We start from the raw sequence: 27,199 nt of genomic DNA on the forward strand, positions 1-27,199 counted from the left end.
CGGTTTTTTTTTTCAAGTATTCATAAAATAAAATGGAGAGAGTATATATAATATGACCATCTTCATACTTCATCCACTTCTTTTTTTTCTAATTTTTTTCCTTATCCAAACAAGAACTAAAGTTTTAACCACAAAACAAGATTTTCCAACATACCCCACAAGAAAAAATAAATTAAATTAAATGTAACTTCTAGAAACACCAATGAATTTCACCTAAAAAAATAATTCAAATCACAGTTCCGAAAACCATGGGTGTGTTCCAAAACCATTGACACAACTGCAAAAAATTTGGTCCCCATCAATTTTATCCACAACAGATCAATTAATATTCACATGTTTATACTGAAAAAATGAGCCAACTTTTATCCTTCATAAACAGCTTCATTGATCATGTTCGTGCACACACCTTTACACTCTTTCAAAAACAATCTTGCAAATATAATACAGTTGATAATTTTTCTAGGATTTTAATCTTGTATAAGATGACGACAATATACATCAACCGTTTTCGTAATTACACAACTTTGGGATTTTTTGTAATTTAACTTTACTTCAGGGGTACTCGTAATCTACCCTTTATTTTTTCCAAATAATAGAAGGGTAAAACGGAAAAAATCACATTTTCTGTGATTTAAACGATTTAAACGGTAAAACACTGATCCAAAGAGGGATTTTCGTAATTACGCAAACATGAGAGAAATTTCCGTAATTAAGCCTTCCCTTAGGGGGGTTTCGTAATTCACCATTATGGGATGTGGGGCTTGTATGTAATTAGAGATGTAATTTGCTCAAACAAGAAAGTTGTGTTTTTGAGCTAAATAGTTTTTTTTTTCTTTTATATATTTTAGCTACTCACACCAATAATAATTTTAAATACTAATTAACTATCAGATTGCATAAAATGTTTAATATATAGTTCTAATATAATATTGTGAAGTGTATTTTACGGTTGTGTCGCTGTAATTTGAATATCCATATATTCAAGTTTTCAGCCAGTTTATTCGAATAATAAATAAAAATAAAATACAAGGAGAACATACATTGGGAGAAATGGTGTGATTGGGGAGGAATACCGTTGTGTACGTATAGGATAAAAGAAAATGTATAATATGTTTGTAAAATAATTAAGAAAAAAAAAAGTCTGGATCATGTCCAACATGTTAGTAAAAATGTATTTTTGAAGAATATTTCAAAATAAAATGATGTCTTTTTGTATCTTATTCAAAAGAAATTAAGAACAATTTGGAGATTTTCTTTTTAAATTTAACAAACATAATTTTATTTCGAATAAAATTGAAAACGTTACCAAGACATGTGCCATGTTAGGCGTTTTATGGTGTTTATTGACTATATTGTTTCTAACAATTAATGTGTGCCATGTTTGATGATAGTTGGTGCTTCATTAAAGAATATATATATATTGTGTGTGTGTGAGTGTGTGTGGGTGTGTGTGGATGTGTGTGTGTGAGAGAGATATTAACGTGGTCTAGCTAGTTAGATATAGACCACGGGGCAAGTTGGACCCGGAATCGGCCCGACCGCACTATTGATCGATCTGATTCAATTAAGGGTTGTAGTTATTCGCCCCGTAACCTTGCGGGTTCGGATCCATCGCATATCTAGCTAACCATTTGATATAACTCGATTTCTAGATTATTTTTTAGAAGTTATTCATATTTTTTTTAAAGAGAACGACACTCGATGAGGGTGGGCTTAAGCTTGATTACCTACCTGTTTATAAAACAAAATTTAAGAAGTACATAATGAGTTTCGTTCAAATTGCTAATGTCAAATAGATGGCTAATTATAGCAATTGACAAACAAAAGACAATAGCTAACTAACAAAACGTTAAGAATACGGGCAAAACAGGTAGCCTAAATAATAAAAAGGACAGGGGTGGGAATGATCCGGTTCACCTCACCACAACAGCCGAGACCACTTACACTTTCACAAAAAATGAACGAAACAGGTATAACAGCTGCGAAATGTGTGGCACCATTCGGCAAACAGTCTAGTCTTGATAGACCCAGACAATCCATAATCATCCCAACCCTACCTAACATGTAAAGTTCACGAAAATGCCTAAATTACATAAAAACTGAAAGTACAAGCTGCCAATAATATAAAAAAACATGGAATACATGGCACCTATGTGCGAGACTGTCATCGAAAGGATGGATATCCAAGCTGGTCCATCCGAATCATCTGCTGAATAGGTCGGGGAAGCTCCGCTATTGTGAAGGTACGAGCCAACTCGATCTGACATCCCAAGTTAACTAATGCATCAGCGACTGTATTGCCTAGATACGTGTAATCTTGTACTCCAAAGTAGAGAGAGTTCCGGATCAACGTGAGCGAACTCTGACGACTCCAATGACCTTTGTTCGTGTGCGAAAGAAGTCGAACAACGACTTCTGCGTCAAGCTCGATCCAAACTCTATTGAATTGCCTCTGAATAATAAATCTCAACCCCGAGGCAAGGGCAGCAAACTCGGCTGCAATACTGTTCGAGGCAGAGATCCTCTCGTGAAATGCAAGTATGGCCTCAACGTCTGAACCTCTGATAATCTCACCAATAGCTGCAATCTGGGTGGATGCTCTACGGGCTCTGTCTGTGTTTAGCTTCACCCAACCTGGATCCGGTGGAAGCCAAACAACTCAATGAGGTGTGAGAGTTGGTGTTCTGGCTCGGTAATATAGGCAAGAGACTCAGCCACGTGGAGAATACCAGTCCAGCTGTCCGCCGAAAGTAATTTGGTCTGATGAAGAATTTTGATGTGTTGGATAACCTGTAAATGATAGAAGAAATGCGAACCGTGATATCCTTGTGCTTGCTGTCAATCATATTTTCATGTACTACAACTCTATATCAACAATTGTCAAATTCGGTGGTGCTTATGGCGTCGCTCGGCCGCGTCGGGTTGCCGTTCTACCCGGTCGTGGAGGAGACTGAAGGACGGAATGGGTGGTTCAACAACAATCCGACGGCAACTTTGATGAACCCAACAGCTACGCGAAGGATCGATTTTCTTGGAGCAAGAATCTGACTGCAACCTTGATGATTTTGGGGAGTATTTCGCTACCAACCCCTTCATATTGACAGTAGGTTATATAGCACAGTGCTCCGAGTCACCCTGGTGATTAAGAGTGTTGCGCTGGTGGCGGCTGATTAATGAAACCGACTATAATCGTAGTTGATTAATGAAATCGAATACTAAAAATCATAGTTGATTAATTTACCTGACATAATTTTGTTTTTAATATAAACGATTTTTATAAATAAAAAATCCAAATGAGATGAGATGTTGTGTATCCGAAAGAAGATAGTGCAAGAGCAATTTTTAAGATGAAAAAGTATCCTGAATTGATCTCAAATGAAAATATGAATTGATCTCTCTATTAATATAAAGTTTTGAAGAGTTTTATCTAGGATCCTCAATTAAACAATGGGAAGTACCTAAATAGATTTCTAAAATGAATTTAATTACTTGTTGACCAAATTAAAGACTCGGTTAAATTCTTTAGATTGAAGGCCCTAGTTTCTAAGTTATTTAGCAATTAATGCATAGAACAATTCATAACCATGTTTGTTACGGATATTCAACTGTATTTTGTCCTTAATTTTCAAGGATTAAGAAACTCAATAAATGTGTCTTGATTTTAGGTAAAATATATTAGAAAGACTAAAATAACCTTAATTATTTAATGATGTGATAAGAGAGAGTTAATACTTATAGTTGAATTAATAAGGTTAAAACAGGAAAAAATGCATTTAATGCAGTATTGGAAATTTAAAGTGACAGATAATATGGAACAAAAATATTTTAAAAAAGAGACAGTTATTGTGGAACAGAGGGAGTATTTTGTAGTTTATTAAACAAAATGTTAGGCGAAATTGGACCGGGTAGAGTTTAGTGAGTAAACATCACATGGTTCAATAGTCAATAAATCAGCTGTTCAACGACTGATTTTTAATGAAAACCTAATATTCTTTTGTTTGATCAAATTGCAACTAAATAAAATTATCGTCATGCATCAAATTTTAATTTCAACACAAACTATTGAATCGAATATTCTTTTGTTTGATCAAATTGCAACTAAATAAAATTATTGTCATGCATCAAATTTTAATTTCAACACAAACTATATGTAACACATACATAAAATAATATATCCGAAGAATAATACAAAAATTGACATATTGAATTGATTTTATTTAATTTGAGATTATTTAGTAACTAGCAAACTGGACGTGCCGCCAATTTTGAAGTGAACTAGTCGGCTCTCAACTTCAATAAGAATGGATTATATGTTGAAGGTATATGCGATGCTATATTTGATGTAACATACGTGGCCGTGTTTATATTATGTGTGGATTAATGGTTCAACACCGCTTGGATTATTTCACAGGGTATAGCATCTATAAAATTATATTCTGAACGAGTCAAAATATTCAAAAGGTCGTGGCTACTTGTAATACTAGTTTCATTAAGTGTAAGACCAAAAAAAATATTAATGTACAAATACTATAATACCCGTATTTCTTAAAAAATAAACCATGTATGACACCTCAGTAGTATTGTACAGGTAGTATCAAGGTAGAGAGCTAAGATAGTGTCAGGTCAATGGTTCTATTAGAAAATAACGCATTATGTATAACAAACTCAACTTAACAAGAGTTAACAAAAGATCGACTCGATAGAAATCTGGTCATTTGAATATGTGTTGTGTTACTCCACCAAATATGCTACTTTATAGCCATTTAAAAGTAACATCCAAAAAAGAAAGAAAGAATAAAAAATAGCCGACATGGCATACATGATTAAACTATATTGAATCTCTTATTCATCCAATCTGAATACCGACATGGTATAAATTAATTCATGAGGAATTTAATTAATAAATTTGAGAGATTATACTATTTAGAATATTTGTGTGACACAAATAAAAATGTAAATGATCGACATCCCTCGAGTCGAACCTCTAAATTTTGTGTGACAGAAAATTGTCAAGTTAGGCTAAGGTAAGTATGTGTATGGAGAAGGTTTCGTATCGTGGTATATACCATTGAAAATGATGGGTCAATTAATTAACGTCACAACTTTGTCCATTTTATAACATTGATTATTCTTTTATTTTATCTTTTTATTTTTTATGCATATTTTGTCTAATCTAATCTTGTTTTTTTTACTTTTTATGCATATTTTGTCTAATCTAATCTTGAGGGAAGATAGAGATTTTGTAGATGTTACATGTGGTGAAATACATCAGGTGATCTTGAATATGACTTTTTGCCTCCTAATTTGTAGGTAATATAGATACGAAGACATTTTCGGTTATCTCTTGATATTATTTGAAATTTATAAATCAAATTTATTGTGTCTTTGACTCTTTATAAACCCCATATTTAGGTTAGGAGTATAATGAAACATAAAACTATGTTATGGATTGTAAGGTATTTAGAGGGTGTTAGGCTAAGTTTATATGATGTTGAAAAGAGTTTATAAGTTATTTCAAAATATTTGGTATTTCTTTTTTGAAAAATATCTTAAAATTCAAAAAATAAGTATTCAGAAAACAAATAAGAATTTTTTTTAAAAAAGTAATATGCTTCACATTTTTACTTATGATCTCATAATAAGTAAAAATACTTTATAATAAGTAAATACTTTAAAAAATAATTCTAAAAATAAGATGTAACGGTTTATCAATTATTGAAACAATTATTTAAAACAAGCTTAGTCAAACGGATACATAAACTTGAACAAAAGTTCACAATGATGTTTCCTTTGTAACTACGTACTTAATTTGATTACCAATTACTCAGTTAATTTTTTATTTCACCTTATAGGTAATTGGAGACTAAAACAAATATCGCAATTAATAATTTATATTTTGGATCTTAATCAACGTAGAAAAAATATTATTATTTCATTGCTACTTTTAATGCTGCATTTCGTCAAATGTCCTTTTATGACTCGACAGACTCCAATAAAAATCAATAGTTTCCGGTTTCTAAAAAAAAAAACAGAAAAAAAAGGAGGAATCTTCTATAATTCAAAATTATACATATCACTCAATTAATAATTATGGTAAATTACGGCCACTCATAAGGTAAAATTAAATTACGAAAAAACTCATAATGTTCTCGGTTATGAATCTTCTTACACAACCACCCATTATATTATTAAATTCAATATAATTTTCTAGATTTCATGGAATATTTTCTAGTTTGTATTCGGTTTGCAAAAAAAAAAGTTCCTGATGCACCGCAACCCTATATTTATAAGTCAAAACACGCATTTTATGATCATCTTGTTTCAAAATGTGAAGCTCGAATTACATAAAAATGGTACAAATTGGAGAATATTCCTCATTATCTAGAAAATTCCACTAAAAATCCGATACCGTAAGACGGACGGGTATAAAAAAAAATTTATAGTTAAAAGTAGATTGTAATTATTCAAAACAATTTTTTTTTATTTTATAATTTAATATTTTCTTAGGGGTGATAGTAATTTAAACCTGAAAATTGAACTAAATCTAGTGTTACCATATCTTAACACGTGTCTTTCGGTAGGCAGGGGTTCTGCAACAGTCTCTGTAATTTGTGGGTTCTTATCCACAATAAATAAATGTAACTAATTATTTATTATTATCCTTTTTATAGGTATTTATATCCACAATAAAACCGCCACGAATTACATTTTCCTTTTATCCGTGCTCAGATTACATCTCAACAATATGACAAAAATGAAGGAACAAAAAATAATAAATAAAAATAAAAAACATTTGGATAAAGCAAAATCTTTTGACCCCACCTTCTTCTCTTTATATTTTCCTTTTAGACGCGGCCTCGATACTCTTCTTCTTCATTCTCTCTCACTCTACATTTTCTCTCTCCTCTCTTTCTCTCTCTTCTTTCTCCAAACTCTTCTTCAACGGCCAATCTCAAGAAACTAAAAAGAAAAAAATATTATTTTTTTCTTTTTTTTATCTCCTGGTTTGGATTCAATTTCTTTCTCGATTCAGGACTGGAGCGAAATAGGGGTTTTGGTTTCGATTTAATTTTTCCAGAAACAACAAAAAAAAACATTTATTAGGTTGAATTCAAAAAAAGAAAAAATATATATATATATATATATATATATATATATAAGGTTGCCTGAATCTTGAAGACATGTCTCAATCTCTGAAGGCTGGATTCTCTGTTTCTGGTTCGTGTAATATAATTATGAACCGTAGGGGCGAAGGTTCTTTTAGGGTTTGTTCTTCATTTGGCTCTCTTCAATTTAAGGAATCCCCCAAATCGAGACATTTCTTCGGCAAAACCCTTGATTTTTCAGATCAGAATTCGCCCAATTTGGGCCCTGTCCATGTGAGTAAATCTGTTATCTTTTTTTTTTTTTTTTTACCATTTTTGCCCTTCAGAAATCATCATATTTTCCTCTATTTTTTTTAATTTAATTTCTGTTTTTTAATTAATTATAGGCACAAGGGTTAGTAAGCTTTGTAAAAACACAGAAATGGTGGGAGAAATCACTACATCCAAACATGGTGGAAATCAATTCAGCACAAGAATTGGTTGATTCTTTATTGAACGCCGGTGATAGATTGGTCATCGTTGACTTTTATTCCCCTGGTTGTGGTGGCTGCAAATCCTTGCATCCTAAGGTAATTTTTTGTTAATTGTGTTGCTGTAATAAATTTGATGAGGGATTTTCAGACAGGGATTAATAATAATTTCATCCCATGTTTAAAAAAAAAAAAAAAAACAGATCTGCCAGCTGGCTGAATCAAACCCTAGTGCACTATTCCTAAAGGTGAATTATGAAGAACACAAGGCAATGTGTTATGCCCTACATGTGCATGTATTGCCCTTCTTCAGATTCTATAGAGGTTCTCAGGGCAAAGCTTGTAGCTTCAGCTGCACTAATGCAACCGTAAGCATCATTCCTTATAAATCAATTAAAAATCGAGACTTTATCGATGATGTTTACGAGTTTTGGGTTTTTTTTAAAATTATATGCAGATAAAGAAATTTAGGGATGCATTGGCTAAACACGGGACGGAAAGATGTAGTCTTGGACCGGCGAAGGGTTTGGACGAATCGGAGCTTTTGGCATTGGCTTCGATCGGTCAGATATCGACGGATTTGGTACCGAATACGTCGGGAGAAGAGAGAGTTCATAAAGAATTTGTCTTTGCGGAAAGTAGTACTGCGAAATCGAGTAATGTATCGAGCAAAGTTGAGAGGAAGATGGGTAATGCTATGGTGACTGCTTAGAGTTGAGATTGAAACTGAAACAATCTCAAGAAGGGATGAATATTATTTTCTCTGTTGTGTTTTTTTTTTCCTTTTTTATTTAAAAGAAAATTAAATGGAGATTTATGTAAATATATTGGTATCTGTGTGGATGTAGTTATGGAAGCAGGGCTATGGGGTTTTTTAGATATAAGCCCTGTTTAGTTAATTTTTAATGGTTTTCATTGTTGGAATTTCTTTGCTTGTGTTTTGCATTTTTTTCTTTTGTATTTATGAAGATATATATATATATATATATATATATATATATATATATATATATATATATATATATATATATATAGATCAATGCAATGATTTGCAGATTTAGCACCATGTTACTCTCTCTCTCTCTCATACATGTTCGTTTTAGACTTAATTACGCAATAAATTTCGTTTGGGAGAGATTTGAAACCTCTCTACTTTTCTTACTATGTACCCCCTCCGTGCCGGGAAAATTACACTTTTCACCATCAAGTTTGTATCAATTTCATATTTGGTTCCTATGTTAAAAAAAAATTACATTTGGACTCTCATGTTTAATAATTTAACATTTTTGGTCATTTCGATCATTTTACCATTAACCGGTAGTAATGGGCACACGCTTGATTCCGTTAGTAATAATGGAAAATTGACGAAAATAACTAAAAATCTTGAATTTTTGAAACATGAGGGATCAAATGTGTTTTTTGTGAACATGGGGGGGCCAAATGTGAAATTTATCCAAATTTAAGGGTTAAAAAAGTATTTTCTCCCAAAAATTGTATGTTGATTTTGGTTGTTGGACACGTATGAAAATTAATAAATATGCATGGATTATAGTAAATAATATAAAAAATACTAAAATATTCATGTAATTAATTACTTTTCAATTAATTAATTAAGAACAATAAATAATAAAATTGAAAATAATGCAATTAAAATCATTAAATTACAAATAATTTGAGAAATAATATTAGCCGGAGAAAGTACTACATAATGACTGTCATCATTAAATTCAAGTAACTTTACTTTATTTTTAAATTATTCATAAATGTGTTTCTCCCAACAATTTTAAAGATGATGATTTGACGCTTACAATGAAAATTATTATTCTTTTAAGTATAAACAAAACATTAGTTGAAATATTCTAAATCTGCATAAATCATTTTTTTTAAAATTGAAATAATGCGTTTTTGTTGTTTTTCTTATACTTTATGTTGGAAGCTTTTGAGATGGGGTCTATGGTTTTGCAAAAAGATCAAGCAAGTTGTTGAGCTCAATTTGAATTTCCCCTGCCACGTCATTTTTTCCCCCTTTTTTTCTAAAAATAAAATAGTTTAGAAAAAGCGAAATTAAGAGAACCACGGAGTGAGACGTGGCAATATAATAGCTCATTATTTATGTTCCACGAATTATTGGATAAGTGGTTGTACAAAGTAAAATACAAAAAATAATAAATTAAAATAGATACATACAGATGGCCTTTTGAGCTGGAAAAATAATGCCACAAATAAATAATAAATAAAATATCGTAAAAGAAGCATTTTAAAGTGAAGTTGTCGGTTCGTAGAGGCCAAATATTCAATTGAATTTATTTGTTTGATAATTCAAATATTGAATTGAATTGAAACAAATAAAGAGCTGGTTTCTTTGAGAATTATTCTCTTTCGAATATGAAAGATGCTTATGTTTGTATTTTAGAAATATGTAATAACAAATATTATTTATTTTAATTTATAACTTCGGTTTTCTAAGTACAATTCTAAAATCTTTATTATCTATAAACGAATGAAAACAACCTAAAAAATTCTAGTGACATTTTTATATAGTTTTATTTTTTTCTTTTCATTTTCTATTTTTCAGTCTCTTCTTTGCTCCAAAAGGCGAAATTCCTCGCCTACAGGGTCCTCATCCCTTGGCCCGACAAGTATTTGATGGAGGAATGTAAATCATGGTGACTCAACGGTCCGTTAGGATAGTGGACCCCGACCTGGTGCCCACAAGGAACCAACCCTCATTGTAGTTGAAATTCTCAGACTACGGTTGCGAGATTCGATCCTAGGTATTTGCTTCAACTTACCACTTCGAAACCAGTTGAGCTATACTCATGGAGTTTTTTCATGGGGTTTTTTCAGTCTTTTATTACTATCATGGAAAATGGGTAGCAAATCGGTTAGCAACTTAATCCATCAGATAGTATTTTGGTTTTTCTTTTGTTGTAATTTTTTTTGTAAATCTCTCTCTTTTACACACACTAATGTATAATTTGTTTATTTTAAGTATCAGAAGAGTAAGACAAATCTTTCTAGCATATATACCAAAGTGCCTAATTTAACATTTTTTTAATATTATTTTGGTATTTTTTTAAATTTCACAACTAGTTATTTTAATATTGTGTAATTTATGCTTTTAATACAATTAAGTTATTATATATTTAATTTTTTCTTCCTTACCCACTGCATCGCACGGGAAGAATTGCTAGTAATTTGAATAATTCAGTCGGTTTTTAACCCCAAAAGTATTAATTGAAAGACGAAAATTGCTTTATTCATTCAACAAATTCGTGTTATACATACTACATATTAAGACATCGCTCGATTAAATGTATCATATTACTTTGAATTATATTGAGGTGGGTAAGTTTGAATAACTAATCAATTAGTAAAATGTTGTGGTTCCTTCATTCATTGTATTAGATCTAGAATGCATGAAAAAATTAGGGTCGACGAAGACAAAGCTAATGATCAGAATGTGCAGAAAAGAGTGAGCATAAGAACTCACGTTTCAATTTATGTTTGAAAGTTTTTTTTTTTATTTTAATTATATACAAGGAACATATAAAAAAAATTAATAATAAAAATTGAATCTTTTTTGTCCTTTTATTAAATATAAATAATATATAGAAATGAAAACAATTATTATGACTATTCAAATCAGGAAAAGAAAAATGAAAATTGTTGGTTCAAGTCCCACGAGATGAAAAAAATAATTTCTCGGATAAAAATTGCCTCCAACATTAAAATTTATATGTACTTTTATTGAATATAATAATTTGTCTTCATGTGAGAAAACAAAATCAAAAAATTTGGGCAAACCAAGAGTTCCTTTGTCAAGTCATTGCATAATGTTGTCCTGATTTGCGTCATTAGTATATTAAATCAAATGAAGTGGCCTAATCAAAGAGAATCATATATATATATATATGCGCAAGAATAGAGACAAGATTGCTTTGAATCAACTAATACCATAATTTTTTTCAAGGTCGAAAATTTATCCTTTCACTCAAAGGCATGTCGACTGCATTTAAACTAGTGGATTATATTCAATTGTTTAACCAACATTTTTTTATGAAATGCTATTTACGGTTACAAAATTGTTATTTGTGGTTTTTCACAAAACCCCCTAAAACTTTTCAAAAAAATCAAAAAACCTCCCAAACTGCAAATAGCAAAAAAAAAAAAAAAAAAATCGAAAATTCAAAATCAAGCTTGAAGAAGGGTTGGCCTTCGATTTTTTTGATGTAATTTCGACTCTTTTATGTGTAATATAGATTGGGTAGGTCGATTACGGAACCAATTTCATGTTAAAAAGGCCTACAAATCGATTTGTAGGGCTTTTTTTTTCGCAAAAAAATGTTCGAACGCCCAAGATGGGCGCCCAAGGCGTGTACGAACGCCCGTTCCGGGCGTTCGTACACGCCTTGGGCGCCCATCTTGGGCGTTCGAACATTTAAAAAAAAAAAAAAAAAAATTCGCACTAGACGCCCAACTCGGGCGCCCAAATGCAGCTTGCACGCCCAACTTGGGCGTGCACTGCATGAATGGGCGCCTAAGTTGGGCTTTTACGCATTTTGGGGGGGTTTTTGAATTTTTTTGGGAAGTTTTGGGGTTTTAGTGAAATAAAGTGTTTTTTTGGGGGGTTTTGTTATAAACCGCAAATAGCAATTCCCATTTTTTTTTATTCATAACCTATTTTTTTATTTATACAAAAGGGGAAAAAGAAAATAAACATCAATCGATTTTATTTAGGGTAAATAACACTTAATTTCTATGTGGTTACAAGTTTTTGCAGATACCTCCTTGTACTCGTAATATCAGCACATAACTCCTTGTGGTTTATTGGTAGCTTCCGTTAGTTTTTTCGTCAAACTTAAGGGAAAAATGAAAGGGAAAATGAGAGCATAAGGGAATCAACTGCAAAAAATTACTTTAATGTTTGACCTAGGCATTTAAATTTGATAGAAAAACTAACAAAAGTTACCTCATCAATCGCAATGGAGTTACGTGCTAATATTACAAGAAAAAAAATATTACGTGTAAAATACAGGATTGAGCTGGAGGAGAATTACACAATCAACACGTAAATCAAATACGGCAAAATAGAAGTGGTAGTTGATAGGATATCGTGGAGCTGACGAGGATGACCCAATTAATTATACACAACTACTCTCTGTCCCACAACAATCAATGGTCATGATTACGTGGATCATCTCATCTTTTGCTTTAATCTTTTCTTTAAGCCTTGTTCTTTTTCGCAAAACTATTTATTCATTTATTCGTTTTTTTTTTCCATATATACTATTTACCAATTCGATGTCGGCCGAAGAACATTGTTATATTGAAATACAATTGAAAGCCAACAAGAATAAAGGGAGCTCTCCGACGAGTACTTGAATATCTAAAAGTCCTCCGACTAGCTGAGCTCTTTGATGACCTGACGACCTAAAAGCTCTCCGACCAGCTGATCGAAGATTTAAGAGCACTCGGATGGGCTGAGATATACGGACGAGCTAAAGGCCTAAGATATCTCCGACGACCTAAGCTCATACGAGCTGAAGACATAAGAGCTCTCTGACAAGTTGGAGACCTAAGAGTTCTCTGACGAGCTAAGCTCTTCGATGACCTGAAGACATAAGAGATGTCCAACGAGTTATGATGCACGGAAACTTCAACCCACACACATGTTTCCACGTTTCGGGAATCGAAACTCCATGACACCTGTCGGAAACGTTTCGAAGCTATTTCCATAAATATTAAAAGCTTCGGGAACGCTTCGGATAATAATGAATAATTGGAAACGCGTTTCCACACAAAATAAATTCAAGTTTCATTTAAAAAACCACTCCGAATTGCATGCGCTTAAAAAATCTTAAATATTATGCCTCACTTTCACTCCTAGTGGTGTTTTAATGTTTTTGTAAATTTTAATTTACTAAGTAAATTTATATGCCCCGTATGTAATTTATGGAATGATGGAATTATATTAAACATTATAATATTTTTAAAAAATTATGAATGGACCCCTATAGTTTTATTATTTACGCGTTTCCCCATGTCGCCGTATCCAACTTTTTGGAAAACAAAATTTCTCCGTATCGGCGTTCCCGCGTCCATGCTAAATAGACAACGAGTTGAGCTCTTCCATAACCTGAAGACCACTTTGATCTCAGGGATTCTTTCATCTCCCTCTTGCATATTTGTTTTCTTAATTTTGGAGGTATTCTAACTTGAGAGTCGTAGTGCTAAAGCCTCTGGCCCATTTTGAGGTCCATGTTTTACACGAAGGAACGACTTCTACATTCTTGGGCATCCGATTCAACAGCATCAATGTAAATCGTCGATTAAACAAATAACTGAACTCGTCAATTTTTGATTGTTTCGGTAGATAGTACTCCCTCTGTTCCACAATAATTGTCTCTTTTTAAAAATATGTTTGTTCCATATTATCTGTCACTTTAGATTTCCAATACTGCATTACATGCATTTTTCTTATTTTAACCTTATTAATGAAACTCGAATCATTAATTTTCTCTTATAAATCATTAAATAATAAAGATTGTTTTAGTCATTTTCACATGATTTTTCTAAAATCAAGATGTATTTATTGAGTTTCTTAATCTTTGAGAGTGAAAATAGACACTTATTTAGGAACGGAGGAAGTATAATAGAAAATAGTCAAAATACACACAAAAAAACGCATCAATTTTATTACGAAAACGTTCAATTTTCTTCCAGTTAATTACGTAGCTGTTGGGCTAACATTAACCCACAAAATTAAAATTTGGGAAAATGAGGGATACCCCCTCATTAGGTAAAATAATGTAGTACGAGTCCAATTTATAATTGACTCTTTGTAGACAAATTCATTTAATATTTTCTGAATTGTGTGACCCCCCTAAGCTTATGTTAATGCCCATTATGCCCTTTTTTGTCCATATTTTTCTCCAACTTTCTCTTTCTTCTCCTTATTTCTCTCATATCCGTCATTTTATATTCTCCATTAATTTATCTCTCTTCCTTATTTTCCTCAATATTTGACGTGTTATTTTATTCTTCTTATTTTTCTCTCTCCTCTCTCATATCTTCTCTCTCTTCTCTCCATTCTCTCTCTTCTCTCTCATTCCTAATTTTCTCTTTTCTCGTATCTTTTTCGTTTCTTCTTTTTCTTCCTCTTCTCACTACTGTACCTTTTTTTTCTATATCTCATTTACTGTACCTTTTCTTCTATATCTCATTTTTTGATCGTTGAAATCAATTTATTTTCTACTCTATGAAATTCGTGTTTTCATGAAGATGAGATTTTTATCGTGACTATTTAATTTTATAACACTATAGTATCTTAAATTGAAAAATAATATGGTGAATTAATAGAAAATTTATAGTTGACTACCAATTTTTTTATAGTTGACATTTGAACAATTATAGTTGACTATCTAATTTTTGTAGTTGACATTAGCAACAATATAGTTAACTACCATTTTTTTGTAGTTGACATCGCAAAAATTATAGTTGACTATCTACTTTTTATAGTTGACTTTGGGAAAAATATAGTGAACTACCCGATTTTATAGTTGACTCTGAGTGTAGATGACTACAAAGTTTACTACAAGTTACTATTATAGTTCACTATAATCTTTGAAGGTTGCTGCAAATATTCATCCATAGTTGCCTGTAAAATTGAAGTTGACTAAAAACTTCGTAGTTCACTATAATATTCGTAGTTCACTTCAACCCTTGCTCAAAGTTTTGTCAGGGACCTCAATGGTCTCCAGAGCCACTAAAATTGAAAACAAAAAAATGGGAATATGTCGTATTATCACATAAAACAGAGAAATCTAATTATATGTTGTAGGAAAAACAAATTTCATAGAAGCCTACCTTTATTCGAATTTTTTGATTTCACTATGTTTTTGCGTCTGCTTCTCCTCGATTCACACGATTGTGAATTTTTTTCCAACAAATGTAGAAAATTAGGGTTCCATCGAAGGCCGTAGACCATGGGCAGATTTTAGCGAATTATTGGGATGATATTCTGCATATTGCCCTGATTTAGGGGGGAAATATTTTTTTTCCTATGAATATTTGATATGAATCCCGTAGTTCAGATAGATGGCAGGGGGCTGATTTCTAATATAAAATGTGAGGGTAGTATTGGTATGACACTAATTGAGGAAATTATTAAAAATAATGAAAGGTGGTTAGTTCTAATATTTTTCATAATAAGGGTGTTATGTCTCATTAACCCTTAAAATTTAGACTTAGAGAATGCTATTCGCTCTGCTCGACGATTTTATTTAGCTTATTTAGGCCTCGTTAGCTTACTTCTATTGTATTATACTGGATTAATTCCCTACAAATTAATTAACTATATGATCAATAATATTTGCCTCATCAGACTAAAATTGTATTTTTTTTCCATTTTAGTACTCCTTTAAAATTAATCCCTTGAAATTAACCACAAGGATGGACAAATTTTACTAATTCAAGTAATTTTAAATCTTGGCATCCAAACATCTTATTAGCACCTACTATTTAATCAATCCAACCTAACTTCACAAAACAAACTACTCAGTCCTAAGTCACTTTTTCTTTACATGAATCATATTAAGCCATTTTAACAGATCAACACAACTCATGTAATAACAAATTAAAATTAAAATTAAAATTAGACAACAAAAATGATATATTTAGAATTGAAAATTATGATATATAAATATACCTTTAGAGACAACTTTATTAGAGAAATGCCTTCATTTAGACAGAAAAAGTTGTTAATTACATGGATGCAATTTAGAGCCAAGGTTAGTAATAAATATTACCAGGCTTCAACAAATTGCAAAATTCAAATCTCCGTTCTTTACAAGTAATCATCAGGCATACCCAAAAGTGCCAAATTAGTGTGTGTGATTATTTGTAAATCAACGATTAATAATAAATTAATAAATAAATAACAGTAAGTTTATTGTTAAAAATAAAATTTAATTATTCCAGCATCGACAATTAGCCTCAGAGGTAGTGACAATAACATGTATCATCAACATATATTTTATTTCTGATAATAATGAAATAGCTAATACATCACTGGCACCAAAATCGATGCTAGAATTCAATCGAAATGAATAAACAAAATCAAAGAAAACAATTTATTATATAAAATTTTCAAATTCGAGTGAATTTAAATAAAAAATAAATTAAATAAACAGAAAAATAAAGTGTTTTGCTGCCTCAGCTGCGATGATTCATATTCGTAATTAATCATATAATTAAATCATATTTACACGATTTATGCATCACTGGCGAATTTATTCAAAAAGACAAAAAAAAAATTAAAATAAAATAAAAAACCGTATTACAAAAAAATAAAAATTAAAGAAAATAAATAAATTGAGAATAGCATCTGAGAGATTCCCATTAGACTAAGTCATCATTTACACCATTAAAGGAGTTCTGATGTCCCTGTCTGTTTTATCATCATCTGCTAATATTCCAACAATTAAATTAAAAAATAATAATTAACTAATTAATTAAACTTTAAAAAAAAAAAAAAAATGAATTTCATGGAAGCCTCAGCTGAATATTCTTTTCATAGTTTATCACTCAAAGTATATTTAACACCATCACCGGCAGAAATAAATCACTAATTGCTCAAAAACAAACCCAAATTTGCAGAAATAAATCAGATCGCAGATACATATAAGAATTTTTTTTTTTAATAAAACTGAAATTGAAACCTACGAGTATCGAAGTGATCTACCAAATGGAAGAATACGAGGTTAGGGTTTCATCTCAGACTGTAAGCTTCGTTGTTGTTTGTGGCTGCAAGATGGGGAGTGATATGCTGTATATATATGTGTGTGTATGCGGCAGCTTTCGAGCGGGGGCTGTATCTAGGGTTTGAGATTTGCAAATATGTCCCTGTAGAAATTTGCATGTATGTCCCTATAGAATATTGAATTACTTATTTTGACTTTTTATTTGCAAAAATTTAGTTATTTATAGAATGGGCCGGTTCTCTTATTTTATAACACTTGAATACACAAAACCTAATTTTCGTTGGTCTGTTAGAAAAGATGATTGAATGTAGTTGCTTGTTGGACCGACTTTCGGCAATTACTTTGGGCCTAGCCCAATCAATATTTTTTCTTTTTTCTTTTACTTTTTTTCTTACGAATAAAATAAAGTGAACTACCTATTTCAAGGAATTAAATAAATTTTATGTTGATTTTAATTCATCAATAACAAAATAATGATAAAAAAAAGTATGTTGATGTGTAAATAATTGGGAGATAAAAAATTCAAAATTAGATAACAAATATCTTATAAATTAAAAGCCCTATTATTTCAAGGGAGAATTATCTTATGTTGGCTAATCTTATCTTGACAACCAAACGAGCCATATACCTATTATTTTATAGGGGTAATATGTCATGAGCCCCTCCAACAAAACTTAATTTGAACTAAATGACAAGTTCTAATCCAATCTTTTATTTTCGTCCTTAGTTTGAAATAATATATTAGCCACATCCCTAATTTTTTTTTATCTCTATCTTGCCATTATACCCTAAATCATATAACCTATACATTCACGTTTCTTCAATTTAGATTTATTTTTCTTCCTTTTGTTTTCTCTCTCTCACGTTCTCTCTTTCTCGCCGACGTTCTCTCTCACCGTACTCTTTCTCACGTTTGCTCCTATCTCCCTTTCTCTCTCTTCTCTCTTTCTCTCTCCTTTTTCTCCAGTAGCAGCATGAAGGCCGCCGCCGCCAGCGACGGAAAGAGAAAGAGCATGGGCGGCAGAGGGCATCGTGGTGGAGGAGGCGGCGGCGGCAGGACCCGTGGTGAAGGCAGCGGCATGAGGTGTGGTGTAGGCGGCGGGTGGAGGCGTGGTGGAAGAGGCGACGAGATGGGGTTGTGTAGTGGGGGCTTGTGGTTGGTTGAGGTGTTATTGAAAGCATATTTTGACTAATTCATTGCATCTAATTTTCTTATCTTTTAAGAGATTTTGCTTGATTTGGGTTCATATGGCGGATCTAAGTTTTTCCAAAGTCGGTAGGTGACTGCAGTCGCGGCGACTGCGAACGCTAACTGCTAGGGTTGACGGCAGCTGAAAATGTTGGCGACTAGAGTTTTGTCGTAAAGCATAGTGCACCATGGTATATTATAGTATAGTACACCCTAGTATAATATAATACATCGTAGTATACTACAGTGTACTACAGACAAATTGAAAAATATGTAAATTGAAAAAAAAAATAGCATGCCTTTTTTTTTTGTAATTTCCAATATTATGTAGAAAAAAAGAAGTTTTTATAATAGTATATAAAATGATAAAATGAAGAAAGAAAAAAAAAAGATAAACGGATATTTTGTAAAAAAAATGTTATGGAAATTTGAAAATATTAAATGCGTAATAAATAAAATGAAAAATACAGTTTGGAATTTACTTAATGCATATTTCGAATTTGTGAGTAGAGGGGCATTTTTTGAATGAATTTTATGAAGGATATGAAGCATAAGTTTAGTTGGACTTGTCATTTAGTTCTAATAAGTTTTGTCACAAATGACCTATATCTAAGGTCCCTATTTTATAAGACATTTGTTATGAAATTTTAAATTTTTTATTTCCCCATTATTTAATAGTTATGATTATCCATTTGATATTAAAGTTAACTAAAAAAAATGTATCTCCGAATTCCGTCGATTAGGATTCAACAATTTTCGATTTTGCAATAACTTTTTCTAATTCCAATATCTAAATTCCGATTGACAAATTTTTATTATAACATAATTGGAATCAACTTTTGGCTTACAAAACAATAGGTTTCTTTCATAAATCCTAATTTCGATTGGTACAATCTCATCACGTACTAATAGTAGAAGTATAGAACCAATGCAAGAATTGATAAAATTATCCACATAAGCTTCAAACTGAACAGGTGTCAAGAACCTATTGGTCCAATAAATACTCCACACAGGCAACATCTTTGCCAGATGAAAATTGAAAAAATGGGTCCCACAATGATCTGAAAACGCCAACAGCAGCAAAGAAATAGATTTATGGATATGCCAACACAGATTAAAGATAAGAGCACTGGATTCCCATTGGCCACGCCAAAATTCACAATCAAACAACAGCCGTCGGATCCCAAAATCTCACAATCCAACGGCCAGATTTCAAGCTCCAACCAGCGCCACAAATGCACCATTAAAATCAAATAGAAATGCACACACTATAGATTCATTTCTACCCCGGAAAATCAAACCAATCCACCACCCACCGGCAAATTATTCCAGTCTCAATCGGAGAAAAAAAATGGCCGCCGTCACTACACAGGCCTCCGTCACCGTTTTCCGGCCGTGCGCGACGAAAACCCAATTTTTGGCGGGATCGTCTGTCGGAAAATTGAACAGAGAAGTGTTCGTTAGACAGGCGGCTTCGTCCTACAAATCGTTCAAAGTCGAAGCCAAGAAAGGCGAATGGCTACCTGGTTTGGCCTCTCCCAACTATCTCGCTGGCAGGTTTGTCACATTATTCTATACATACATTTACTGTTAAACTTCTATAAATTAATATAGCTGACACCAACACAATTCTATTAATTTAGCGAAGCATTAAATTATCGAACTTATAATTTAATACGTTACCTTCGACAGTTGAATCTAATAATTTTAAAAAAAATTATAGGGGTATTTTAGTAATTTACATGCATACTTCACATAATGTACCAAAAATTCATAATATTTAATAGTTTAAAGTATACTTGATCACTATTTTAAAATTGTATAGGGGTATTTTAGTAATTTCTCTAATAAAAAACTATGATTCTTCCTAGTTCGAAGTAATGTGTAGATAATAGTTGTCATGTGGGTAGCTTCTTACACTTGTGTGTCCACCCTTTTGTGTACTTGCAAAATGTAACAAAAATTGCACGGATTTTCGAATTTTACTAATTACTTGACATTAATTAAAAAGAAGAAAAATATTTAAACCACAATATAATTAGAGATGATATTCTAAAAATTCGAAGCATTTGAATAATTTTAAGACGTGCTAATTTGTGATTATTGCGCACGTGTTCTTGATCAGTCTACCAGGAGACAATGGATTCGACCCATTGGGTCTAGCCGAGGACCCGGAGAACCTGAAATGGTTCGTCCAGGCCGAGCTAGTCAACGGCCGGTGGGCAATGTTGGGAGTCGCCGGAATGTTGCTACCGGAGGTTCTGACATCCATCGGCCTAATCAACGTTCCCAAATGGTACGACGCAGGAAAATCCGAGTACTTCGCCTCGTCATCGACTCTGTTCGTGATCGAGTTCATTCTTTTCCACTACGTCGAGATCCGAAGGTGGCAAGACATCAAAAACCCTGGAAGCGTCAACCAAGACCCCATTTTCAAGAGCTATAGCTTGCCTCCCAACGAGGTCGGCTACCCCGGTGGCATCTTCAACCCCCTCAACTTCGCCCCCACTCAGGAGGCCAAGGAGAAAGAAATCGCTAACGGTAAAGATTTTACCTTCGAAACTATCTGTTTTATTTAGAGTTTATTGCATTAAGCACCCCTGTATTATACCGAATTGTTTTTAAAAAAATGTTTGTGTCATAAATATTAGCAAAAACTCCCCTATGATCAAATTTTACCAGCAAACGGCCACCTAAAAAAATCCGTTATATATATATATATCCGTTATATATATATATAATATAGGGGTACTGAATGCGATGCAGTAAAATTTATTTTTATTTATGTTTTATATAATGTGAAATATATGGTAATTTAATTTTACAAGATACGTGAAATCTTACGATTTTACGATTCGATTGTGATTGCAGGAAGACTGGCGATGTTGGCGTTCTTGGGATTCGTTGTGCAGCACAATGTGACCGGAAAGGGTGCATTCGATAACCTGTTGCAGCATCTTTCTGACCCATGGCACAACACTATTATCCAGACATTCAAGAATTAATTAATTTAAGTTCAAAATCTATATAAATATATATATTAATGGTGTTCTTTTTTCATGTAATGTGTTTTGGACTGAGATTTGATGGGGCTGGATTTTGTAAACATGGCAAGTTCTTTTAATGTACAGGAAAATCGAATGCGTTTAATTAAATCGATTCGCAGCAACTATTGCTGTCTTAAGAAAAAACGCTTAAAACTTTTTTTAACCAGCAATCTTTCATTCCGATTTTCGGACAGTATGTTAGTACCTTTTAATGTTACGTTCTCCTCGTGTTTTTAGATTTTTTTTTCGTGTTTTATAAACTGTATAGGAAGAATAGAATAGGAGAAAGAGAGAAATAATAATACGTAATATAATAGAAACCCCCATTGTGTTATGGGTTGATTACATAGAATATATATAGAGAAATATTGCAAGGTAATAGAGTTTGACTAGGTAACTAAATCCTAACTAATCTAGGTAACTGAATCATACTAGAATCCTAATATTACAAGAGTTCTATAATATAATATTCTCTAACAAACTAAGAAATTATAAATTCAAATAATAAATTTGTTCGATTCTTTGAATAACATCATATCATTATACAATGTATTTTACAATCTCTATTCTGAGTCATCCGAAAAAAATATATAATCTCTGTATTTTCGAAGATAATTTCTATAATTTAGCATTAGTTTATAATCTTGATTTGCAACGTCTTCGACCGGTAACCAAAATAATGTAGCGAATTTATTTAGGAAAATAGTAATGGAGACATACATTAATTAAGTGATCAATGTATCCTCTGATCACCATGAAACTAATAATATAGTTTAAGTTCCATTGCAACCTCGTAGCAAACTCGCATTTGAAATAGATATTTTGCAGATATCGCTAAAATAATTTGGAATAACGTTTTCCTTTTTTTTTTTTTTGGAGAATATTAATTATTGTGATAATTGATTGTTAGTTTGTTATTTATGTATTCTTATTGCCACAAGAACAACTTAGTTGGTGGTATAAGAGATTGAGGCGTCTAACTATTCGAATTTGGTTCTCCTTGCTGACATTATATTTTCTAGATCATTTATCTTTAGTACGTCAATTTTCATTCCCATCCCTTTACGAAACCGGTTATTTGATTATATTTTAAAAAATAGCTAAATAAAAACATGATCCTAAAAATTTATACGTACACTTAAAAATAAGCCAAAAAGAACACCAAAATCAAAATAAAAATAAAAAGATGACACTTGATTATTGCAATATCAATATCATAATGGAGAATATTCCATATTGATTAGCAAGAACATTCCTCCAAAATCTTCACAAACTCTCCAAAATCAATCCTTCCATCACAATTGTCATCAAAAGCCATTATCATACTCTTGCAGTCTCTTTGAGAAAATCCCGTCAAACCTATCGAACTAATCACTCTGTTCAACTCGTCCGCGTCGATGTACCCGTCGTTGTTCTCGTCAAACAACCCAAACGCTTCTCTCACTTCATCCAAACTCGCTTCTCTCTCATCGAACATATTAATTGCAATCTCGCCAAATGTCGTCGAACCCTCCAATCCCAAATTCTCCATCACTATTTGAACATCTTCTCTACTCAAGGCGACACACGGTGGTTGTACCGTCGAAACAACGAGTTTTTCATCCCCGGCCGTCTTGCCGGGAAAACGACACGTGGCGCTCTTCCACGCGCCGAGGAAGACATAGGAAAATAATTGGAATATTCGACGGAAAAAATAGTACAAATCAAGGAATGTGATTATCCAGCTGTGAAATATGCACCACAAGATTAAAGAAACAAGATTTGCTGCCTTGTTACCTATGTTGATGAGCCCAGCTGATGATATCTTTGAATCCATTTATATGTATATATGGGTTTTTTTGGCTTTCTTGATTTTTTTGAGGGGTTTTATAGTAAAACAAGTGAATTTATAAGTGTGACTATAATTATATAAAGATAATTTTTTTTATGAAGTAAGATGGATTGTGTTACGGTTTTATATAGGGAGAAGTCTTGTCGAAAACGACACTGGAGGAAGTTTCTGTGGGAATTATAAGAAAAGTGTAATTAAAGTGACAGTGACTTGTTTAATTTTTTTCTACCGGGGAAATTGTCATGGAAATTTCCCAGTAGTAGCTGCTTGGTTTAATTTTTATTTTTAAATTCATATTTGTGCTTTAACTATTTTTAAATTGAAAATAATTTTGTTAGATTCTAAATATTTTAATAAAAAAATATTTAAATTTGATCAGAGCATAATTTTGTTTTTTAAAATAATAGTAGGTTTGGTTTGGAAAGAAAATTTTGAGGTAAAATAATTTGTATATTATAATGAAACTAGTACCTCACCCGTGCGATGCACGGTGATCAATTCTATGATCAAAATGAATTAAATCAACGAACTAAAACATATCGATGATGTAAATCGAATACCTCTATAAATTTTTAGAGTAATTGGCACTTTGCACCCTCGAATTACATGCCTTTGGCACTTTGCACCCTTAGATTAACAAAATTGCACTTTGCACCCTTTAATTAGTATTTTCTTGGCACTTTGCACCCTACTGCAACTTTTGGCTGGAAAATGGATCTACAACCCGTTTATGGGTTTGAAGAGGGGCATATTTGTCTTTATAATTTCTTACAAACTTAAAAATCGTTCTTTTACTTTTCTTTCTTCATTCTCAATTGGAAATCTGCAAAGTTTATGAATTCTAAGCTATTTGTTCCATTTTTTCAGTTCTAATCTTTATAATGAATTGCTACTGATTGTGATATAGTAGCCAAGTGTATCAAAATATTTTTTGAATCAATACTTGTTTGCAGATTACATACATGACTTGTATTATGATACACAAAGAACTCATAATTGAAAAAACAGAGTAAATAAAGGGATGATGGCAAACATGACATAATTCATCCACAAATAATAAAACCGGCAACTTTAAGAAGTGTCTATTTACGAAGCCTCGAATCAAATAATTTGACCTTATTTGGGACCGAACATTTTCCATAGAAATCCCCGTAGCCTCTCATTAATATTCATAGTAGAGTTACTGTCAAAATTTCTAAAAACGAATAGATAAAGAGAAGAAGAGCCCTTTTTTATTGATAATGAGTACATAAAAGAGAAGAGGAGGAAAATCATAAAATCCCATTGTATCCAGATTCTGTGAAACTCGACGAAATCCCCCTCCATGACCGGGCACAAAGAAGAATAACCAATGTATATCGGTATACACAAGTCATAAAATTTTAGATAATCTTTTTATCTAAAAGCATCTCAGTGTTGATTTTCTCCAACTATTCTTGAGTTATAGCTAATAAAATAGCATGTTAGGGCAAAATAAGATTTATTTTGGAAGGATTGAAGAAAAAAAATATTAGAGCTTCTTTTTAGGGATTCTTTGAATTTGTTGTTTTCTTCCCGTATACCCAGTTGCAGTAAAAGGCCAAAGTTTCTTCTCTTGAAACCCATATAACCGGTTGTAGGTCAAATTTTCAGCCAAAAGATGTAGTAGGGTGCAAAGTGCCAAGCAAATACTAATTAAAGGGTGCAAAGTGCTATTTTTTTAATTTAAGGGTGCAAAGTGCCAAAAGCATATAATTCGAGGGTGCAAAATGCCAATTACCCTAAATTTTTATATGAATTAAAAAAGATGTTAATTAATTTTAACTGAAATGCTAAATCCCACACTATTTTTACCAAATCTTGCACATAACTTCTCTCTAAAATTTTATTTTCTCCTTTCCCGCACTTTTTATTTTTCCCTAACTTTTTCATAAAATCACACACTAAAAACATCCCTACCATTCCAAGTTCGAATTTAACAAAAATCTTCACACGTTCAAACTAAAATAATGATGGAATTTGAGAAAAAAAATTCGAATTCATGTGAATTTGAATAATTAAAAAAGTTTAATGAAATTGAATAAATATTAAATAAAACGGAACTCATTTTTTATGATTATTCAGGTAAAAAAATAATGAATTTTGAGTGACTTGGATAAAATCATTTTAGAGAGAATTTGAGTAGAGAGAATTTTTTTTATAATTTATGTGTGGGATTTACCACGCCCCTAATTTTAATGTTAATGCTAATGCAAATACTAATATGCATATGTTTTAATGCTAAATATAATATTAAGGCTAATATTGATACTAATATGTTAATGATAATTCTAATATTAACGCTATTAATGATACTAATACTAATGTTAATTAATACTAATGTTAATTAATATTAATGTTAATATGTTAATACTAATACTAATACTAATAATATTGATACTAATACTAATAATATTAATACGAATACTAATACTAATAATATTACTAATACTAAAAACTAAGACTAATACTAATACTAATATTAATACTAATACTAATACTAATATTAATACTAATACTAATACTAATATCTTTATATATATATATATATATATATATATAAGAAAGAAACGCTATGGCAACTTAAGAAATCCTAATGACATTTTTACAATTATTAATTTTTAATATTTTTCTTTAACTTTCGAACTATATTTTTCAATCATCATCAAAATTGAAACATAATCGGGTAGAATCCCTCCAACATCAATCTCCTATTTTTTATCCATATATCGTAAATCTTAAGAGATTAAGATACTACATTGCATTTATTTTTGGTACATCTCAACTTATTTGTTTGGAAAATAAATTTTACTACGTAATACTATAAAAAGAACAAAAACAAATAGTTTTATAAAATCTGAGTATTACATGAATACATTTATTTGGAAGATGAAAGACTTATTTGTTATATTTGTTTGAAACTTAAAAGATGAATATATGAAACAAAAATTATATATGAATATCGGTAATTATGTTTTGTTTTTATTAATTTTTGCTTTATTAATTGCTCATTTATATAACTACTAATTTCATATTATGACCATTAAGTTCATATAATATTTTGAGTGGTTTTCCATTATCAAATTTGTATAAATATTGATGTTTTCCTAAATTTTTCTGTATTAGTATAATATATTTCTTTATTTAATTGTTAATGTCGTGTAATAAATAAATCATTTTTTCACTTTTGAAATGTTATCTCGTGCATTGCACGGGGGACATGCTAGTTAATACTAATACTAATACTAATATTAATACTCATGTTAATACATATACTAATACTAATATATATACTAATACAAATACTATAATATACTAATACTAATGGTGATACTAATATACTAATTATAATCTTAATCATAATACTAATACTAATACTAATACTAATACTAATATTAATTGCATACCATATGATTGCCCCACATGATTCACATACATAATTATTTAGTATCTAAAATCATGATTATAATACAATAACTAATTTAGTCGTAACATGCACATAGTTAATTTAGTTGTAATCGTGATGATAATACAACACATGATGTAATAATTGACAAATACCATAAAATAATATATTTGAATATCTAAATATATTTGAATTTATTACTTATATGGTGTATTGACTATTTAGTATCCTTTTTTGACTGTGTATCCAACAACTAATAAGACAATAATACACAAAATAACATTAATTAGTTTAATATAAAATAATTGTAATATGTTTAACCATCTATTTGTATCATATGATTGTATTGATCATTTTTTGTAATGCTA

At 31.3% G+C, this 27,199-nt stretch overlaps 3 protein-coding genes, 1 long non-coding RNA gene and 2 other non-coding genes across 6 annotated transcripts; 2 read left to right on the forward strand and 4 right to left on the reverse strand.

Annotated features, from left to right (window-relative positions):
- Window positions 1-6,862: 6,862 nt before the first annotated feature.
- Window positions 6,863-8,500, forward strand: LOC105972597 (thioredoxin-like 1-2, chloroplastic). Its single transcript, XM_012997561.2, has 4 exons — window positions 6,863-7,379; window positions 7,493-7,675; window positions 7,780-7,944; window positions 8,034-8,500. The coding sequence occupies exons 1-4, from the start codon at window positions 7,182-7,184 to the stop codon at window positions 8,286-8,288; spliced, it is 801 nt and encodes a 266-aa protein (XP_012853015.2). The 5' UTR covers window positions 6,863-7,181; the 3' UTR covers window positions 8,289-8,500.
- A 7,799-nt stretch (window positions 8,501-16,299) lies between these two features.
- Window positions 16,300-17,575, reverse strand: LOC148771236 (uncharacterized). Its single transcript, XR_016030880.1, has 2 exons — window positions 17,322-17,575; window positions 16,300-17,042 (listed from the first exon to the last, which is right to left on the reverse strand). It is a non-coding gene; the product is annotated as an uncharacterized LOC148771236 (long non-coding RNA).
- LOC148771237 (small nucleolar RNA R44/J54/Z268 family) lies at window positions 16,958-17,049 on the reverse strand. Its single transcript, XR_016031085.1, has one exon. It is a non-coding gene; the product is annotated as a small nucleolar RNA R44/J54/Z268 family (small nucleolar RNA).
- LOC148771238 (small nucleolar RNA Z267) lies at window positions 17,129-17,197 on the reverse strand. The gene has a single exon (XR_016031078.1). It is a non-coding gene; the product is annotated as a small nucleolar RNA Z267 (small nucleolar RNA).
- A 2,061-nt stretch (window positions 17,576-19,636) lies between the features above and the next one.
- Window positions 19,637-22,103, forward strand: LHCA4 (light-harvesting chlorophyll-protein complex I subunit A4). Its single transcript, XM_012997519.2, has 4 exons — window positions 19,637-20,086; window positions 20,655-21,070; window positions 21,401-21,838; window positions 22,063-22,103. Exons 1-3 carry the CDS (start codon window positions 19,881-19,883, stop codon window positions 21,532-21,534), a joined length of 756 nt encoding a protein of 251 aa, XP_012852973.2. The 5' UTR covers window positions 19,637-19,880; the 3' UTR covers window positions 21,535-21,838; window positions 22,063-22,103.
- A 713-nt stretch (window positions 22,104-22,816) lies between these two features.
- On the reverse strand, window positions 22,817-23,392 carry LOC148771239 (Calcium-binding EF-hand family protein). Its single transcript, XM_088817553.1, has one exon. It carries the CDS (start codon window positions 23,390-23,392, stop codon window positions 22,817-22,819), a length of 576 nt encoding a protein of 191 aa, XP_088673679.1.
- Window positions 23,393-27,199: the final 3,807 nt, after the last annotated feature.

This window comes from Erythranthe guttata, chromosome 4 (assembly GCF_056151865.1).
Source record: "Erythranthe guttata isolate IM_541 chromosome 4, IM_541, whole genome shotgun sequence".
In the NCBI taxonomy this organism is placed as follows: Eukaryota; Viridiplantae; Streptophyta; class Magnoliopsida; order Lamiales; family Phrymaceae; genus Erythranthe; species Erythranthe guttata.

Excerpts from the sequence above, each read along its gene's own strand:
- LOC105972597 (XM_012997561.2), top strand. The coding sequence starts at position 7,182 with ATGTCTCAATCTCTGAAGGCTGGATTCTCTGTTTCTGGTTCGTGTAAT. Across the intron at positions 7,676-7,779 it reads GCAAATCCTTGCATCCTAAG|ATCTGCCAGCTGGCTGAATC; the intron begins GTAATTTTTTGT and ends AAAAAAAAACAG. Across the intron at positions 7,945-8,033 it reads TCAGCTGCACTAATGCAACC|ATAAAGAAATTTAGGGATGC; the intron begins GTAAGCATCATT and ends AATTATATGCAG.
- LHCA4 (XM_012997519.2), top strand. The coding sequence starts at position 19,881 with ATGGCCGCCGTCACTACACAGGCCTCCGTCACCGTTTTCCGGCCGTGC. Across the intron at positions 20,087-20,654 it reads CCCAACTATCTCGCTGGCAG|TCTACCAGGAGACAATGGAT; the intron begins GTTTGTCACATT and ends GTTCTTGATCAG. Across the intron at positions 21,071-21,400 it reads GGAGAAAGAAATCGCTAACG|GAAGACTGGCGATGTTGGCG; the intron begins GTAAAGATTTTA and ends TTGTGATTGCAG.
- LOC148771239 (XM_088817553.1), bottom strand. The coding sequence starts at position 23,392 with ATGGATTCAAAGATATCATCAGCTGGGCTCATCAACATAGGTAACAAG.